The sequence below is a fragment of the Cyrtonyx montezumae genome, unplaced genomic scaffold (assembly GCF_038088225.1).
Source record: "Cyrtonyx montezumae isolate F1298 unplaced genomic scaffold, pur_monq_1.0 scaffold_2, whole genome shotgun sequence".
Classification (NCBI taxonomy): Eukaryota; Metazoa; Chordata; class Aves; order Galliformes; family Odontophoridae; genus Cyrtonyx; species Cyrtonyx montezumae.
Genome location: NW_027071936.1, coordinates 68,077,598 through 68,093,998, shown reverse-complemented (window position 1 = coordinate 68,093,998; position 16,401 = coordinate 68,077,598). Strand labels below are relative to the sequence as shown.

Below are 16,401 nucleotides of genomic sequence, written 5' to 3'. Positions count from 1 at the left end.
GTGAGGACCCCCCCCCCCCAAGATTTGTGAGTGAGGACCCCCCGAGATTGGTGACTGAGGAGCCCCCCAACATTTAGGAATGAGAATCCCCTGAGATTTGTGAATGAGGACCCCCCAATATTTATGAATGGGAGCCCCCCAGGATTGGCGACTGAGGAGCCCCCCAATATTTGTGAACGGGACCCCAATATTTGTGAACGGGACCCCAATATTTGTGAACGGGACCCCAATATTTATGAACGGGACCCCCAATATTTGTGAACGAGACCCCAATATTTGTGAACGGGACCCCAATATTTATGAACGGGACCCCCCGGGATTTGGGAGTGGGGGGTCCCACCCACTCCGCGTGCCCCCACCATGGGGGGTTTGGGGGGGTTCCTTCCCCGCGTTTCGGGGTCCCCCCGTGGCCGCGGTCGGGCGGCGTTTCCCGGCGTCGGGAGCGTCCGTTTTTAGGAACGGGAACGGAACCGGAGGACGGGAATGGGGCGGCGGCGCGGCCCTTCCTGCGGGGGGGGTCGGGGGGGCCGGGGGCAGCGGGGCCGGATGGAGACGGCTCCGCTTGGAAATCCCGAAATAGGAACGGGCCCCGAACCTCCGGAAAACGGGAAACAAAAAGGGAAACGGCGCAGCACGAAACCCCATAAGGGATCCGCGGCCCAAAGCCCACTGCCATTGTTCCACGCTCTTCCGCTGCGGGGGGGGCGGGGGTCTGTGGGGTCTGTGGGGTGTGTGGGGCACTGAGGCTCAGTGTGTGGGGTCTGTGGGGTCAGTGGGGTCTGTGGGGCACTGAGGCTCAGTGTGTGGGGTCTGTGAGGCACTGAGGCACAGTGTGTGGGGTCTGTGGGGCCAGTGGGGCACTGAGGCACAGTGTGTGGGGTCTGGGGTCTGTGGGGTCTGTAGGGTCAGTAGGGCACTGAGGCACAGTGTGTGGGGTCTGTGGGGCACTGAGGCTCAGTGTGTGGGGTCTGTGGGGCACTGAGGCACAGTGTGTGGGGTCTGGGGTCTATGGGGTCTGTAGGGTCAGTAGGGCACTGAGGCACAGTGTGTGGGGTCTGTGGGGCACTGAGGCTCAGTGTGTGGGGGTCTGTGGGGTCTGTGGGGCACTGAGGCTCAGTGTGTGGGGTCTGTGGGGCACTGAGGCTCAGTGTGTTGGGTCTATGGGGTCAGTGGGGTCAGTGGGGCACTGAGGCTCAGTGTGTTGGGTCTATGGGGTCAGTGGGGTCAGTGGGGCACTGAGGCTCAGTGTGTGGGGTCTGTGGGGTCAGTGGGGTCAGTGGGGCACTGAGGCTCAGTGTGTGGGGTCTGTGGGGCACTGAGGCACAGTGTGTGGGGTCTGTGGGGCCAGTGGGGCACTGAGGCACAGTGTGTGGGTCAGTGGGGTCAGTGGGGCACTGAGGCTCAGTGTGTGGGGTCTGTGGGGTCAGTGGGGTCAGTGGGGCACTGAGGCACAGTGTGTGGGGTCTGTGGGGCCAGTGGGGCACTGAGGCACAGTGTGTGGGGTCTGGGGTCTGTGGGGTGTGTGGGGTCAGTAGGGCACTGAGGCACAGTGTGTGGGGTCAGTGGGGCACTGAGGCTCAGTGTGTGGGATCTGTAGGGCACAGTGTTGTGGGGTCTGTGGGGCACTGAGGCTCAGTGTGTGGGGTCTGTGGGGCACTGAGGCTCAGTGTGTGGGGTGTGTGGGGCACTGAGGCACGGCGTATGGGATCTGTGGGGTAACAGAGGCACAGAATATGGGATCCATAGAGCAGATGGGGGCGCAGATGGAGACCCCATTGTTCCCCCCCCCCCCCAAAGTGTGTGGGGCGGGAGCTGAGTTATGGGTCCACCCCCCCCCCCCCCCCCCCCCTTTAATTACCTCGCAGGCGTGAAGAAGAAGACGAAGGTCATCAAGAACAGCGTCAACCCCATATGGAACGAGGTGGGCACCTTCCCCATATCCATCTCTTGGGGGTCGGGGGACCCCGACCCTATATTCTGACCCCCCCCCCCCTCCCCCCCTTTTTTTTATAGGGTTTCGAGTGGGACCTGAAAGGCGTCGCTTTGGACGTCGGCTCCGAGCTCTGCGTCGTCGTGAAGGACCATGAGACCGTGGGGAGGAATCGGTGGGGTTTTGGGGTTTGGGGATTTGGGGGTTTTGGGGTTTGGGGGTTTGGGGTTTTGGGTTGGGGGGGGCGACCCCAAATCTCCCCACACGGCTCCGGTTTGCAAAGCCTGGGGCGTGCACTAAGTGCACGCCCCAGGCTTTGCAAACCGGAGCCGTGGGGTGGGGGTTCCTCCGCCCCCTTAACCCCGCTGACCCCAAACCCTTTTTCCCCCCTCCTGCCCCCCAACCCCGCTATAGGTTTTTGGGGGAAGCCCGCGTCCCGCTTCGGGATGTGCTGTCCTCCCCGGCCTGGCGGCCTCGTACGATGTCCCGTTGTTGGACAGCAAGAAGCAGAGCACCGGGGTGAGGCCCCATAGGGCGGCGGGCGGGGATGTGGGGTGGGGGCTCGGTGGGGTGGGGGCTCAATGGGGTTGGGGACTCAGTGGGGAGGGACATGGCAATGGGGTGGGGGCTCAGTGGGGTTGGGGCTCAGTGGGGTTGGGGACTCAATGGGGTGGGGGCTCAATGGGGTGGGGGCTCGGTGGGGTCTCAATGGGGGTGGGGACTCAGTGGGGTTGGTTGGGGACTCAGTAGGGAGGGGACATGGCAATGGGATGGGGGACTCAGTGGGGTGGGGACTCAGTGGGGTGGGGGGCTCAGTGGGGTTGGTTGGGGGCTCAATGGGGTTGGGGACTCAATGGGTTGGGGACTCAATGGGGGTGGGGGGCTCAATGGGGTGGGGACTCGGTGGGGTTGGGGGCTCAGTGGGGTTTGGTTGGGGGACTCGGTGGGGTGGGGACTCAGTGGGTTTGGGGCTCAATGGGATTGGGGACTCAATGGGGTGGGGGGCTCAATGGGGTTTGGTTGGGGACTCAGTGGGGTGGGGGGCTCAGTAGGGTGCGGTCCTGGCAGTGGGGCAGGGTCCTGGCAGTGGGGCGGGGTCATAACGGGATGGGGTCCTGGCAGTGGGGCGGGGGTCCTGGCAGTGGGGCGGGGACATGATGGGATGGGGTCCTGGCAGTGGGGCGGGGACATGATGGGATGGGGTCCTGGCAGTGGGGCGGGGACGCGATGGGGCGGGGTCCCGGCGGCCGTGTGACCCCTCTCCCTTTGCGCAGGCTTCCCTCACGCTTCAGGTGTCCTACACCCCTCCTCCGGGCGCCGTCCCCCTCTTCCCTGCCCCGCCCCCCCCCGAGGCAGGCCCCAGCAGCGCTGGCGGAGCCCGACGCGCTCACCGGTAACGCGGGGGGCTCCGGGGGGGGCCGCGCCCCCCATAGCCCACCCCACAGCGCCCGCGGACCCACGGCGACCTCCCTGCCTCCCGCCCCGCGCAGAAGCGGCCACCGAGGGAGAGGGGGAGGACCCGGCGGTGACGGGGGACGAGGCCGAGCCCCCATCTGTGGGGCCGCCGGGCCCAGAGCCGCCCCCCCTGCCCCACAGAGCCCCCGCCCCCCGCAGCCGTGGGGTGAAGCGCAGGAGGAGCGCCCCCAAAAAGCCGCTGTCCAACAAAGCCCAGGACTTCCAGGTGAGACCGCGGGCAGTGGGGCAGCGTCCCGAGGGAATAGGGCCGGGACATCACTGGGGCTCTGTCGTCTATGGGGTGTCCCTATAGGGCCGGGACATCACTGGGGTTCTGTCACCTATGGGGTGTCCCTATAGGGCCGGGACCTGCCTGGGGTTCTGTCACCTATGGGGTGTCCCTATAGGGCCGGGACATCAGTGGGGCTCTGTCACCTATGGGGTGTCCCCGAGGTGTCCCTGTGGGGTGGGACCAACCCGTCCTCGCTCCTCCCAGATCCGGGTGCGGGTGATCGAGGGCCGGCAGCTGCCCGGCGTGAACATCCGCCCCGTGGTGAAGGTGACGGCCGTGGGGCAGACCAAGAGGACCAGGATACGCAAAGGCAACAGCCCCCCGCTTCGAGGAGGTGAGGGGGGGCCGCTGTGGGGCGCCGCCTGCACCCAGCCGGCCTTCGTCTTCGCCCGTCCTCCTCACCCCACCCGTCGTGTGGGGCGGGGCGGGCCTCCACCCCATAGCGTTGTTGGGGTTCCGCTCTGCATCGCCCCTTTCCCCGCAGACCTTCTTCTTCAACGTCTTCGAGTCGCCGGCCGAGCTGTTCGATGCGCCCCTCTTCATCACGGTGAGCCCGCCGCGCCGTGTCCCCGACCCCGACCCCATCCCCGTCCCCGACCCCGTCCCCGTCCCCGACCCCGACCCCGTCCCCGACCCCGTCCCCGACCCTGGGGTGTGGGCCCGCTCCCGACCCGGGCTCACAGCTCCTCCTGCAGGTCCTGGACTCGCGCTCCTTCCGGATGGACGCGGTCATCGGGGAATTTCGGGTGAGGGTCCGGCTGATTTCCGTGCCGGTGGGTTAACGGTTGGGGTCCGTCGTGGACGTGGTCTCCAGCCCTAGGGACCGTGCTTCTGGGGGCGGGGATGGGTTGGGGTTGGACGTGGGGGTCCTTTGCGTTTCCATCGTTGTGTGGTTCTGCGTCGGGGCACGGCGGGGGGGGGGTTGACTTGATGACTTCGGGGGTCTTCTCCAACGCGAGTGATCCCATGAGTGAGTTACGGACGTGGTGGGTTGGAGGTTGGAGTTCCGGACCTCGGGGGTCTTCTCCAACCCAAATGAGTCCACGATTGAGTGGATGTGGAGATGACGGGTTGGTGCTTGGACTTGGTGACGTAGAGGGACTCCTCCAACCCAAGTGATTCCGTAATCGAGTGGACACGGACGTGGTGGGTTGGTGGTTGGGCTCGATGAGCTTGGGGGTCTTCTCCAACCCAAATAAGTTCATGATTGGGGTACAGAGATGATGAGTTGGTGCTTGGACTTGATGACTTAGGGGCTCTCCTCCAACCCAAGTGATTCCGTAATCGAGTGGACACGGACGTGGTGGGTTGGTGGTTGGGCTCGATGACCTTGGGGGTCTTCTCCAACCCAAATGATTGAGTGGACGTGGAGATGACGGGTTGGTGCTTGGACTTGGTGACGTAGAGGGACTCCTCCAACCCAAGTGATTCTGTAATTGAGTGGACACGGAGGTGGTGGGTTGGTGGTTGGACTCAATGAGCTCGGGGGTCTTCTCCAACCCAAATAAGTTCATGATTGGGGTACAGAGGTGACGGGTTGGTGATTGGACTTGATGACGTAGAGGCCCTTCTCCAACCCAAGTGGTTCCGTAATCGAGCGGACACGGAGGTGGCGGCTTGGTGGTTGGGCTCGATGAGCTCGGGGGTCTCCTCCAGCCGGAATGATCCCGTGGTTCTGCGGGCAGTGATGGGTCGATAGTTGGACGTGGTGATCTCAGGGTTCGTTAACGATGTTTGGATCCCACAATTTCCTCTCTGCGTTTCACAGATGGACATTGAGAGCGTCTACTCGGAGCCGAGTGAGTTCCCCACGTGGCCCCGTAGGAAGGGCAGAGGCCTTCCCCTATCCGCTGCCCCTTCCCAAGCCGTGTGTCTGTGTGAACACCCGATAAACGTCTCCCACGCCCATCCCCTCCGCGCGTGACACGGGGAGGCCGACAGAGGGGACACAGCGCTTCCCCGTCACACCACCCCACGTGCCCCCCCAGAACACGCCATCCTCCGGCGGTGGCTGCTGCTCTGTGACCCGGAGGACTTCACGGCGGGGGCCAAGGGCTACCTGAAGGTCAGCGTGCTCGTGCTGGGGCCCGGGGACGAAGCTCCGGTGAGTATCGGTGCGCGGGGGCTTCCAGCTGCCCCCTCCCGCCGCCCGGATCCGCGCCAGCCCCCCTCCCTTCCCACAGCTGGAGAAGAAGGAGATCTCTGAGGACAAGGAGGACATCGAGGGGAACCTCCTGCGTCCCACGGGGGTCGCCTTGCGTGGGGCTCAGTTCTGCCTGAAGATCTTCAAGGCTGAGGATTTGCCCCAGAGTGAGCGGTGGGGCCGTCCCGCGGCGGCGTGGCCCATGGGGTCGCCGTGCGTGGGGCGTAGCACCCGTGGGTGCTGTGGATCACCGTCCCCCTCTCCCCTCCCCCCACAGTGGACGACGCCGTCATGGACAACGTCCGGCAGATCTTCGGATTCGAGAGCAACAAGAAGAACCTGGTGGACCCCTTCGTGGAAGTCAGCTTCGCGGGGAAGACGGTGAGTGGGGCACGGCTCTGCGTCCCCGGGCTGGGGGCGGGGGGGGGGGGACATCGTGTGGGGACAGCAATGGGGCAACACCCGGGGTGTCTGCGCCGCGATCGTGTCCCCACTGTGCTGTGGGACTTCCCGGTGTCTGGGGCAGACCCATCCCTTCTCCTGCCCCTCCAGCTCTACTCGAGGATCCTGGAGAAGAACGCCAACCCGCAGTGGAACCAATGCCTGACGCTGCCGGCCATGGTGAGCGCGGTGCCCACCGCTCAGCGCCCCGCTGCCCCCCACCGCCGCTCACCGCCCCTCTCTTCCCCCAGTTCCCTTCCATGTGCGAGAAGATGCGGATCCGTGTGACCGACTGGTGAGCGGGGGTGGGGCAGGCACCCCACAAAATGGGGCGCCTCGTGGGGTCGGGGAGCGCCCGGTGCGCGCTGAGACGTGGGCTGTGTTCCAGGGACCGACTCACGCACAACGACGTCGTCGGCACCGCCCACCTCTGCATGTCCAAGATCTCAGCGCCCGGCGGGGAGCTGGAGGGTGAGGGGCTGGGGGTGGGGGGCTGGGGGTGGGGGGCTGAGGGGTGGGGGGGCACGGCCTTGGGGTCACAGCTGGAGCTTGGTGTTGGCTCGGAAGAGGGAACAGGCAGGGCGGGCTCTGTGCCGTCACTGGGGCTGGGGGAGAAACGGGGCATGGGGTGGTGGTGGCTCCGTCCATCCCATGGTGATATCTCCACCCATCCCGTGGTGATATCTCCATCCCATAGTGATATCTCCACCCATCCCATAGTGATATCTCCACCCATCCCATAGTGATATCTCCACCCATCCCATAGTGATATCTCCATCCATCCCATAGTGATATCTCCACCCATCCCGTGGTGATATCTCCACCCATCCCATAGTGATATCTCCATCCCATAGTGATATCTCCACCCATCCCATAGTGATATCTCCATCCATCCCATAGTGATATCTCCATCCATCCCATAGTGATATCTCCATCCATCCCGTGGTGATATCTCCATCCATCCCGTGGTGATATCTCCATCCATCCCATAGTGATATCTCCACCCACCCGTGGTGATACCTCCACCCATCCCATAGTGATACCTCCACCCATCCCATGGTGATACCTCCACCCATCCCGTGTGATATCTCCACCCATCCCGTGGTGATATCTCCACCCATCCCGTGGTGATACCTCCACCCATCCCGTGTGATATCTCCACCCATCCCGTGGTGATATCTCCACCCATCCCGTGGTGATACCTCCACCCATCCCGTGGTGATATCTCCACCCATCCCGTGGTGATATCTCCACCCATCCCGTGGTGATATCTCCACCCATCCCGTGGTGATATCTCCATCCCATGGTGATCTCTCCACCCATCCCATAGTGATATCTCCACCCATCCCATAGTGATATCTCCACCCATCCCATAGTGATATCTCCACCCATCCCGTGGTGATATCTCCATCCCATAGTGATCTCTCCACCCATCCCGTGGAGATGTCTCCATCCCTCCCGCGGTGCTCCTCCCACCCATCCTGCAGTGGCGGCTCTGTCCATCCCGTGGCCGTGGCTACGTCTGCCCTGCATGCTGTTTCCTCGTGCCCTGCGTGGTGGCCCCATCCATCCCGTGTCCCCGCTCTGCATCCTTGTGGTGCCGATCCTTTCGTGGCCCTGCCGCCCTCCGTTCCTCCTGTGGTCGCTGCAGAGCTGCTTTGCACGTGACGTTTCTCATCCTCTCCCGCTCCGTGCACGCTCTGTAACCCCCCCAGAGGGCAGCGTGCCCGCGTTGCATCCTCCCCGCTTCTGTGTGGGCACCACACCCCCCAGCGATGGCTTCCCATCACCTCCTGCTGTCCCGCAGCCCTCCCTGCTCCTCCTCATCTCCTCTCTCCATCTCTTTACGCTCCAGATGCGTTTCCTGCTCTCGCGAAGCCTCTGAAAGCCACAGACCGTACGTCCCCTTAGCGCCTCTTGGTTTGGGTAACTCCTTTCGTTAGGGTGCGTGCTGCCCGGGGAAGGGCTCCGCTGCCGTCCCCCCACCTCCGGCGGCTTTGGGGTACCCCCCCCTTGGGCAGCAGTGACGCTGGGGTCCGGCGTCGAGCTGGGAGCTCAGCACAGATCCAGCTCTTCGCATCTGCTCGAGGTGTCCGGGAACGAGCAGAGCTCGCGCTGCCTCGTGGCACGGGGCAGCCCCGAGTCCACGCGGCTCCCACCGCGGGGTGCTCTGCGTGCTCCACCAGCACCTTCCCTGCCCCAGGGACGTGCTGCTCTGCCCGTGGGGCCCTGACTGCCCTTCCCCTGTGCCCCGCAGTGGATGACGGGCTGGGCTTCCTGCCGACCTTCGGCCCCTGCTACGTCAACCTGTACGGCAGCCCCCGCGAGTTCACCGGCTTCCCCGACCCGTACGAGGCGCTCAATTTAGGAAAGGTGAAATCAGCTTCTTGCCAGCACGGCCCGAAATGAGCTAACCGTCCTTCATGCTGCCTCTAACCCGGACCGGCTCTGCCAGCAGCAGCCCGTGCCGCGTGCTCTGCCCCCGGCGCTCCCCGCTTCCCGGCACCGCTCCCCGCCTCTGAAATAAGCGCTCCCCATCTGAGCTCTCTGCCGACCGGAGCGGAGGTGGAGGTGAACACGGGGGCCGTGGCTCCTGACCCCATCCCCGCTCTACTCCAAGGGCGAGGGCGTCGCGTACCGCGGCCGAGTGCTGCTGGAGCTGGAGACCAAGCTGGCGGAGCAGGGGGAGCTGAAGGTGGAGGACATCTCTGCGGACGACGTGCTGCGGGTGGAGGTAGCGGGGTCGCCGTGATGTCGGCGATGGAGGGGGGATGGCTCGCGGCGTCCCGGGGTGTCCGGCTTGCTCTGTGGGAGCAAACCGTAGCGAACGTGGCCGTGCTCCGTCAACGCTGGGCTTGGTGATCCTCACGGGTCCCTCCCAGCTCCGGTGCTGCTCGGCGGCCGTGTGGGGTCATCCCGGGGGGGGCAGTGGTGGCATCTCCCCCTGTGCCTCTTGCAGAAGTACCTGCGGCGGAGGAAGTATTCCCTCTTCGCTGCCTTCTACTCGGCCACCATGCTGCAGGACGTGGACGACGCCATCCAGTTCGAGGTCAGCATCGGCAACTACGGCAACAAGTTCGACAACACCTGCCTGCCCTTGGCCTCCACCACGCAGTACAGCCGGGCCGTGTTCGATGGTGAGCAGCACCAAGGGGCACCGCGCTGGTGATGGGGTGGCTGTGGGGTCTCCGTCTGTGAAGGCCTTAGAAACCCAACTGGGGTCCTTTGGGACCCAACCGGGGTCTTTTGAGACCTAACTGTGGGACTTGAGTTCAGGACCCAACTGGAGGCCTTCAGATCCCACTTTGGAGATCTTCAGAACCCAATGGGGGCCTTCAGAACCTGACTAGGCTCCTTCAAATCCCAATTGGAGGTCCTCAGAACCCAACTGGGAGCCTTCAAATCTCAAGTAAAGATCCTCAGAACCCAACTGGGAGCCTTCAAATCCCAACTGGAGCCCTTTGAAACCCAACTGGGGGCCTTCAGATCTCAATTAAAGATCCTCAGAAACCAGGGGGGGACCCTTCAAAACCAAAAAGGGGGCCTTCAGAACCCAACTGGGGTCCTTCAAATCTCAGTTGGAGATCTTCAGAACCCAATAGGGGCCTTCAGAACCCAATGGGGTCCTTCAAATCTCAATTGGAGATCTTCAGAACCCAATGGGGGCCTTCAGAACCCAACTGGAGCCCCTTAAAGCCCAGCTGAAAGTCTCAAGTCCAACTGGAGACCTCTGAAATCTCAACCAACGTGTGAAGGCAGCAGCACACGTGGGAAGATCGGAGGGGAGGGAGGCAGCCAGGAATGAAGTGTTCCTGTGGGGCCCCTCGACCACAGCAGTGCCCCTTTCTCCTCTTGGGAGAGCTGGTGCTTTGGGGTGGCCTTTCCCTGGCTCCTGTGGGGGTTTTGGGGTCAGATGCCTTCAGCGCACTGCTTCCTGGCCTCACCACTCCACAGGAGCTGCGGACGGGTCCACGAGCGCACCCGGATCCCCACATGGGGTCTCCAAAAGGGAGAGCTCCCGCCCCGACCAGGCGGTACCCGGTGCCCCGCGCTCACCCAACGCTGTGCCCTCCAGGTTGCCACTATTACTACCTGCCCTGGGGCAACGTGAAGCCCGTGGTGGTGCTGTCCTCCTACTGGGAAGACATCAGCTACCGAACCGATGCTCAGAACCTCCTCCAGCACGCGGCGGACAGGCTGGTGAGTGCCCCGGTGATGCATCCCCCCGCATCGTGGGCAGGAGGGTGGGGGGGATGGGGCCCATCTCCAGCGGGGTCGAGTGTGGGGTTTGACGGTGACCCAGGTGTTGTTGCGTTAGGGGCGTGCGACCCAAGCCTTGGGCTGCTTCTTCCAGCCAGCATGGTGCCGTACAGCTGGGTGGGAAATTTAAGGGGGGGCCACCCCCAATCTTGTGGGATGGCGATGAGATGCTTCACCCAAGTGGGAGAACCAGCGCAGGAAGCATTGCTTCTTTCCCCTTCAGAGCGATGGGTGGGATTTCTTGCCAAAGTAGGGCCAGCTGGGAGCTTCTGACGTGGGGAGGGCCGTGCTGGGGAGGCAGGACACGTCACTGACCCCCACGTCGTGCAGGAAGCCAACCTGGAGCGGATCCACCTCGCGCTCAAAGCCAGCGGCACGCCGGGCGAGCTGGAGTCCCTGGGAGCCCAGCTGATGGACGACGTCATCGCGGACTGCAGGTTCCTCTCCCGGCTCTCAGCGCGACGCTTCTCACCGCGTTTCGTTGTGGGAGCGCTTGTTTGTCTTGGAAGGGAACGACTCGTTGCTTTTCTCCTCTTTCTTTCATGTGCTTTGAGCGCGTCCGTGCAGAGCGCTGGGTGTCTCGGTGCTGTGCGCATGGAGGTGTGGGGTTGGGCAGCGTGGATGTCCCGCTGTCCCCGTGGATGTTCTGCTTGTCCCAGCAGTTGAGCAGTGGTTGGCCAGCGGTTGAGTAGTGGTTGATGGGCAGTTGAGCAGTGGTTGGCTATTGGTTGACCAGCAGTTGAGCAGTGGTTGACCATTGTTTGACCAACAGTTGATCAACAGTTGAGCAGTGGTTGGCCAACAGTTGACAAACAGTTGACCAGCAGTTGACCAATGGTTGACCAGTGGCTGACCAGCAGTTGACCAGCGGTTGACCAGTGGTTGACCAGTGGCTGACCAGCAGTTGACCAGCGGTTGACCAGTGGTTGACCAGTGGCTGACCAACTGTTGACCAGTGGTTGACCAGTGGCTGACCAATGTTTGACCAGCAGTTGAGCAGTGGTTGATGAGCGGTTGACCAACAGCTGAGGAGTGGTTGGCCATTGGTTGACCAGCAGTTGAACAGTGGTTGAGCAGTGGTTGACCATTGTTTGACCAACAGTTGAGCAATGGTTGGCCAACAGTTGACAAACAGTTGACCAGCAGTTGAGCAATGGTTGACCAGTGGCTGACCAACAGTTGAGCAATGGTTAACCAGCAGCTAACCAGTGTCTGACCAGCAGTTGATCAACAGTTGAGCAATGGTCGTCCAGTGGTTGACCAACAGTTGAGCAATAGTTGACCAGCATTTGACCAGCAGCTGACCAATGTTTGACCAGCAGTTGAGCAGTGGTTGAGCAGTGTTTGACCAGCAGTTGACCAACAGTTGAGCAGTGGTTGGCCAGCAGTTGACCAACAGTTGAGCAGTGTTTGACCAGCAGTTGACCAACAGTTGAGCAGTGTTTGACCAGCAGTTGACCAACAGTTGAGCAGTGGTTGGCCAGCAGTTGACCAACAGTTGAGCAGTGGTTGACCAACAGAACCTCCTTCAGGGGGCTGAACTGGGGGAGCTCTGGAGTTCCTTCCAGTCCTATGTGGTTGTGGATGGTGGGAGGAGGCTGAGGCTCGGGAGAACTGCTCACGCCACGTCTCTGCCCGCAGCGTGCCACTGCCCGATGTGCTGGGGAGGGCGGCCAGCACGCACCTGGACCAGAACCTGTACCGCTTCCGCAGCACCAACCTGGAGCAGATGGTGCGGGCGGCCCTGAGGCTGAAGCACGAGGAGCTGAGCCTGCCGGCCGCGTTGGAGCAGGCCGAGGACTGGCTGTGCCGGCTGCGCACGATGGCCGAGGAGGTAACGCCGCGAGGACGGGGGGGGTCCCAAGGTTTGGTGCTGAGAGAGAAACCACAGCGGGTTGGGAGACGTAAGCAACATAAGATTGAGAATACAGAGCGACGTCTGCGTAGCAGCGTCATGCTCTCAGTGCATGGGAGGGACGTGGATAATCAGGTGACGCTTGGGAGCGTCGTCATCGAGTCCGTGGGGTCGGAAGGGTCCTCCAAACGCCGTCCGCTCCAACTCGCCGTCAGAGGTCGTCCAGCTCTGATCACGGACGTTATCAAACTCCTATCACAGTGGTGACTTCCACTTCCTAGTAACGTTAGCCTGCGAACTTGTGGCTTTCAACGCAGCCGTAACCGGGAACACACTGCATTCGTTTCTTTATTTCCTGAGCTTCCTTTGACCCATCGCATCTCACAGCTGCTCTTAGAGGTTGAGCTACGGATCTCCTGAGATCCCTTCCAGCTGAGTGCACTGAGCTCGTGCTCGACCTCCCCTGTGCTTTCTGCAGTGCCGTCACTGGCTGCGCGGGGGGAGCAGTGGATGTAGTCCGCCTTGCTTTCAGCGAGGTGGTTGACACTGTGTCCCACAGCATCACAGAGCTGAGGAGGTGTGGGAGGGACGAGGGGACGGTGGGGTGGGCTGAGAGCTGGCAGAGCTCGGGGGGCTGCGATGGGCACACGGAGCTCGATGAGGGGACGGCGCCAGAGCTGGGCAGGGTGGGCTGGGCATGGGGGAGCCCGCTGGGGTTCACTGAGCAAGTGGAGTCTTGCACGTGGGGAGGAAGAACTGCGTGCACCGGTATGGGGTGGGGGCGAGCTGCTGGGGAGGAGCTCTGCCAGGACCTGCGGGTCCTGGTGGGTGGCAGATGGCCGTGAGCAGCGTGCCCTGGTGGCCAAGAAGGACAACGGGATCCTGGGCTGCGTTAGGAGCGTGGCCAGCAGGACGAGGGAGGGGATCCTCCCCCTCTGCTCTGCCCTGGTGAGGCCTCACCTGGAGCACCGCGTCCTGGTACAAAACAGACAGGGGGTCTGTGATCCAGGGACGGGGACGCTCAGCCCTATAGGCGCTGGGGCCTGGAATCCATGGGGTCGGGTGCTGTGCTCATTCTGTGACCCCTCCCCAGCCCCAGAACAGCCTCCCCGACGTGGTGATCTGGATGCTGCAGGGCACTAAGCGCGTTGCCTACGCCCGCGTGCCGTCCCGCGACGTGCTCTACTCCCGCGGGGGCCCCAACTGCTGCGGGAGGGACTGCGGCAAGCTGCAGACCATCTTCCTGAAGGTGCGTGGGTCCCTCCGTGCGTGGGTGCAGACCTCAGCGTGGCACCTCACGCCGGCTCCTCCCGTTCCTGCTGAAGGGTTTTCCCCTCCAGGGGGTGATGAACGCGGCTCTTTCTGCAGTACCCCCAGGAGGAGGCGGTGGGGCCGCGGATCCCGGCCCAGGTCCGCGTGCAGCTCTGGTTTGGGCTCTCCGTCGATGAGAAGGAGTTCAACCAATACTCCGAGGGGAAGCTCTCCGTCTTCGCTGAAACCGTGAGCATCTGGCAGGGACCCCTCTGCTCCTCCTGGAGGGCACGGTGTGGGGCTGGGCCCTGGTTTGGGGTGTGGGTGCTGTGGGGATCCCGTGGACCCCTTCAGACCTGGAGAAGAGCCGGTTCAGCCATCGCGGTGGAGAGGGGTGGCTCCGGGTTCCCACCCTCCTCTCTCTCGTTGGGGATGGAAGCTGGGGGTGCCCGCAGTGGGGCTGGGGGCTGCTGGGTGAGTGAGGCTCTTGCCGGGACGTCGGTCCTCGGGGTGGTTATGAGTTCATGGAATCACAGAGTCCCTTTAGGTTGGGAAAGCCCTCTGGGGTCACCAGGGCCAGCGGTGAGCGAGCGCGGCCAATCGAAGCACAAAAGCACATCCCTAAGCGCCACACCTTCGTGTTCTTTAAGTGTCTCAGGGAGCGATGGGATGTTCTGGGTTGGAAGGGGCCCTGAAGCCCATCCAGCTCCCAAGCCCCCAACACGGGCAGGGTTACCAGCTGCTAGACCAGCTTGTCCGTGGCCCCTCGTATCCCAGGCTCTGTCCCACCTGCCTCACCCCACCAGTAACACCAAATCTCTTCTCAGTACGAGAACCAGACCAAGCTGGCACTGGTCGGGAACTGGGGCACCACCGGCCTCACTTACCCCAAATACTCCGATGTCACCGGCAAGATCAAGCTCCCCAAGGACAGCTTCCGTCCCTCTGCGGGCTGGACCTGGGCCGGTGACTGGTTCATCTGCCCGGAGAAGACGTGAGTGATGCTCTGTTTTGCAAAGCCACGTGGCTCGGGTGGGAGCTAGCCGGTGGCCAGGGCGGCTGGGTGGAGGGTGGGAGGTGGGGTGGGGGGCAGTGGGGTGGGGTCCCCCCGTGATCGGCACGGTTCCTGGGTGCAGGCTGCTGCACGAGGCGGACGCGGGGCACCTGAGCTTCGTGGAGGAGGTGTTTGAGAACCAGGTGCGGCTGCCTGGCGGGCAGTGGATCCACATGGCCGATGCCTACACCGATGTGGTAAGGAGCGAGCGGGACCCCGGGGCGCCCCGCGGAGGTGGGGGCAGCGGGTGGACGTGGTTCCTCACCGTGTCCCACAGAACGGGGAGAAAGTTCTGCCCAAGGATGAGATCGAGTGTCCTCCGGGCTGGAAGTGGGAAGACGTGGAGTGGGACACCGACCTCAACAGAGCCGTGGACGAGAAAGGTGTGACGGGTGGATTCGGGTGCCCGTGGTGCTTCGTTCCTCGAACTCTGCCCAATGTGGGGTTCCTTGAATGCTCCCCCCCGGCCCTGGGGACGGAGGTGTCCCTCTGTGGCTGTGGCAGCTCAGGAGAAGGGGTCAGCCCGTGCCCTGCGTGGGTCCGGGGGGCAGCGCTTCACTGCTGGAAAGGCCGCGTTCTTCGGGTGCATCTTTTCTGGCTTCTGGGGAGGGAGGGCTGGGGAGCGTCTGAGATCATTGAACTGCACCATGGCTTGGTTGGAAGGGTCCTTAAAGATCGTAGAATCAAAGGATGGCTTGGGTTTAGGTTTGGAAGGGTCCTTAAAGATCATAGAATCAAAGGATGGCTTGGGTTTGGGTTGGAGGGGTCCTTAAAGATCAAAGAACCACAGAATGACTTGGGTTTGGGTTGGAGGGGTCCTTAAAGATCAAAGAACCACAGAATGACTTGGGTTTGGACTGCAAGGGTCCTTAAAGATCATAGAATCAAAGGATGGCTTGGGTTTAGGTTGGAAGGGTCCTTAAAGATCGTAGCAACATAGGATGGCTTGGGTTTGGACTAAGGTTTGGGTTGGAGGGGTCCTTAAAGATCATAGCAACATAAGATGGCTTGGGTTTGGGTTGGAAGGGTCCTTAAAGCTCAAAGGACCACAGAATGACTTGGGTTTGGACTGGAAGGGTCCTTAAAGATTGTAGAATCAAAGGATGCCTTCGGTTTGGGTTGGAAGGATTCCTTAAAGATCATAGCAACATAGGATGGCTTGGGTTTGGGCTGGAAGGGTCCTTAAAGATCATAGAACCACAGAATGGCTTGGGTTTGGACTAAAGTTTGGGTTGGAGGGGTCCTTAAAGCTCAAAGGACCACAGAATGACTTGGATTTGGACTGGAAGGGTCCTTAAAGATCGTAGCAACATAGGATGGCTTGGGTTTAGGTTGGAAGGGTCCTTAAAGCTCACCCAGCCCCACCCCTGTTTGGATGTGGCTGAATGTGTGCGGGGTGGGAGGCGATGTTGGGGTTCCCCTCCCACCCTCACCGTGCTGTCCCCGTGTCCCCCAGGCTGGGAGTACGGCCTCACCATCCCTCCGGACCGCCGGCCCAAGGCGTGGGTGCCGGCTGAGAAGATGTACCACACCAACCGGCGCCGGCGCTGGGTGCGACTGCGCAGCCGGGACCTGGCGCAGATGGAGGCCGGCAGGAAGGTGGGCTGAGGGCGGGGGGAACGGGGCTGGGGGCAGCTCGGGCTGTGGGAGGTGCTGGGGGTCTGAAGCAGGAAAGCTCTGTGGGTTTTGGGGGGGAGGTGGGGCTCCGTGCCCCGCTCCC

At 62.6% G+C, this 16,401-nt stretch overlaps 1 protein-coding gene across 1 annotated transcript in view; it reads left to right on the top strand.

The window, feature by feature from the left end:
* Window positions 1–1,865: 1,865 nt before the first annotated feature.
* The window catches only part of DYSF (dysferlin), a gene marked incomplete at its 5' end in the record, with an annotated part of 49,272 nt that continues 34,736 nt past the window's right edge, over window positions 1,866–16,401 (top strand). Inside the window, 31 exon segments of the mRNA XM_065736204.1 lie at window positions 1,866–1,921; window positions 2,014–2,105; window positions 2,345–2,388; window positions 2,391–2,449; window positions 3,205–3,285; window positions 3,287–3,331; window positions 3,333–3,611; window positions 3,882–3,995; window positions 3,997–4,011; window positions 4,162–4,224; window positions 4,373–4,423; window positions 5,446–5,476; window positions 5,666–5,781; window positions 5,861–5,987; window positions 6,098–6,201; window positions 6,373–6,441; window positions 6,513–6,556; window positions 6,650–6,732; window positions 8,117–8,158; window positions 8,519–8,634; window positions 8,882–8,995; window positions 9,221–9,398; window positions 10,337–10,461; window positions 10,852–10,958; window positions 12,163–12,355; window positions 13,470–13,625; window positions 13,745–13,876; window positions 14,455–14,621; window positions 14,764–14,878; window positions 14,959–15,064; window positions 16,138–16,280. Coding sequence (XP_065592276.1) covers window positions 1,866–1,921; window positions 2,014–2,105; window positions 2,345–2,388; window positions 2,391–2,449; window positions 3,205–3,285; window positions 3,287–3,331; window positions 3,333–3,611; window positions 3,882–3,995; window positions 3,997–4,011; window positions 4,162–4,224; window positions 4,373–4,423; window positions 5,446–5,476; window positions 5,666–5,781; window positions 5,861–5,987; window positions 6,098–6,201; window positions 6,373–6,441; window positions 6,513–6,556; window positions 6,650–6,732; window positions 8,117–8,158; window positions 8,519–8,634; window positions 8,882–8,995; window positions 9,221–9,398; window positions 10,337–10,461; window positions 10,852–10,958; window positions 12,163–12,355; window positions 13,470–13,625; window positions 13,745–13,876; window positions 14,455–14,621; window positions 14,764–14,878; window positions 14,959–15,064; window positions 16,138–16,280 — 3,167 coding nt within the window.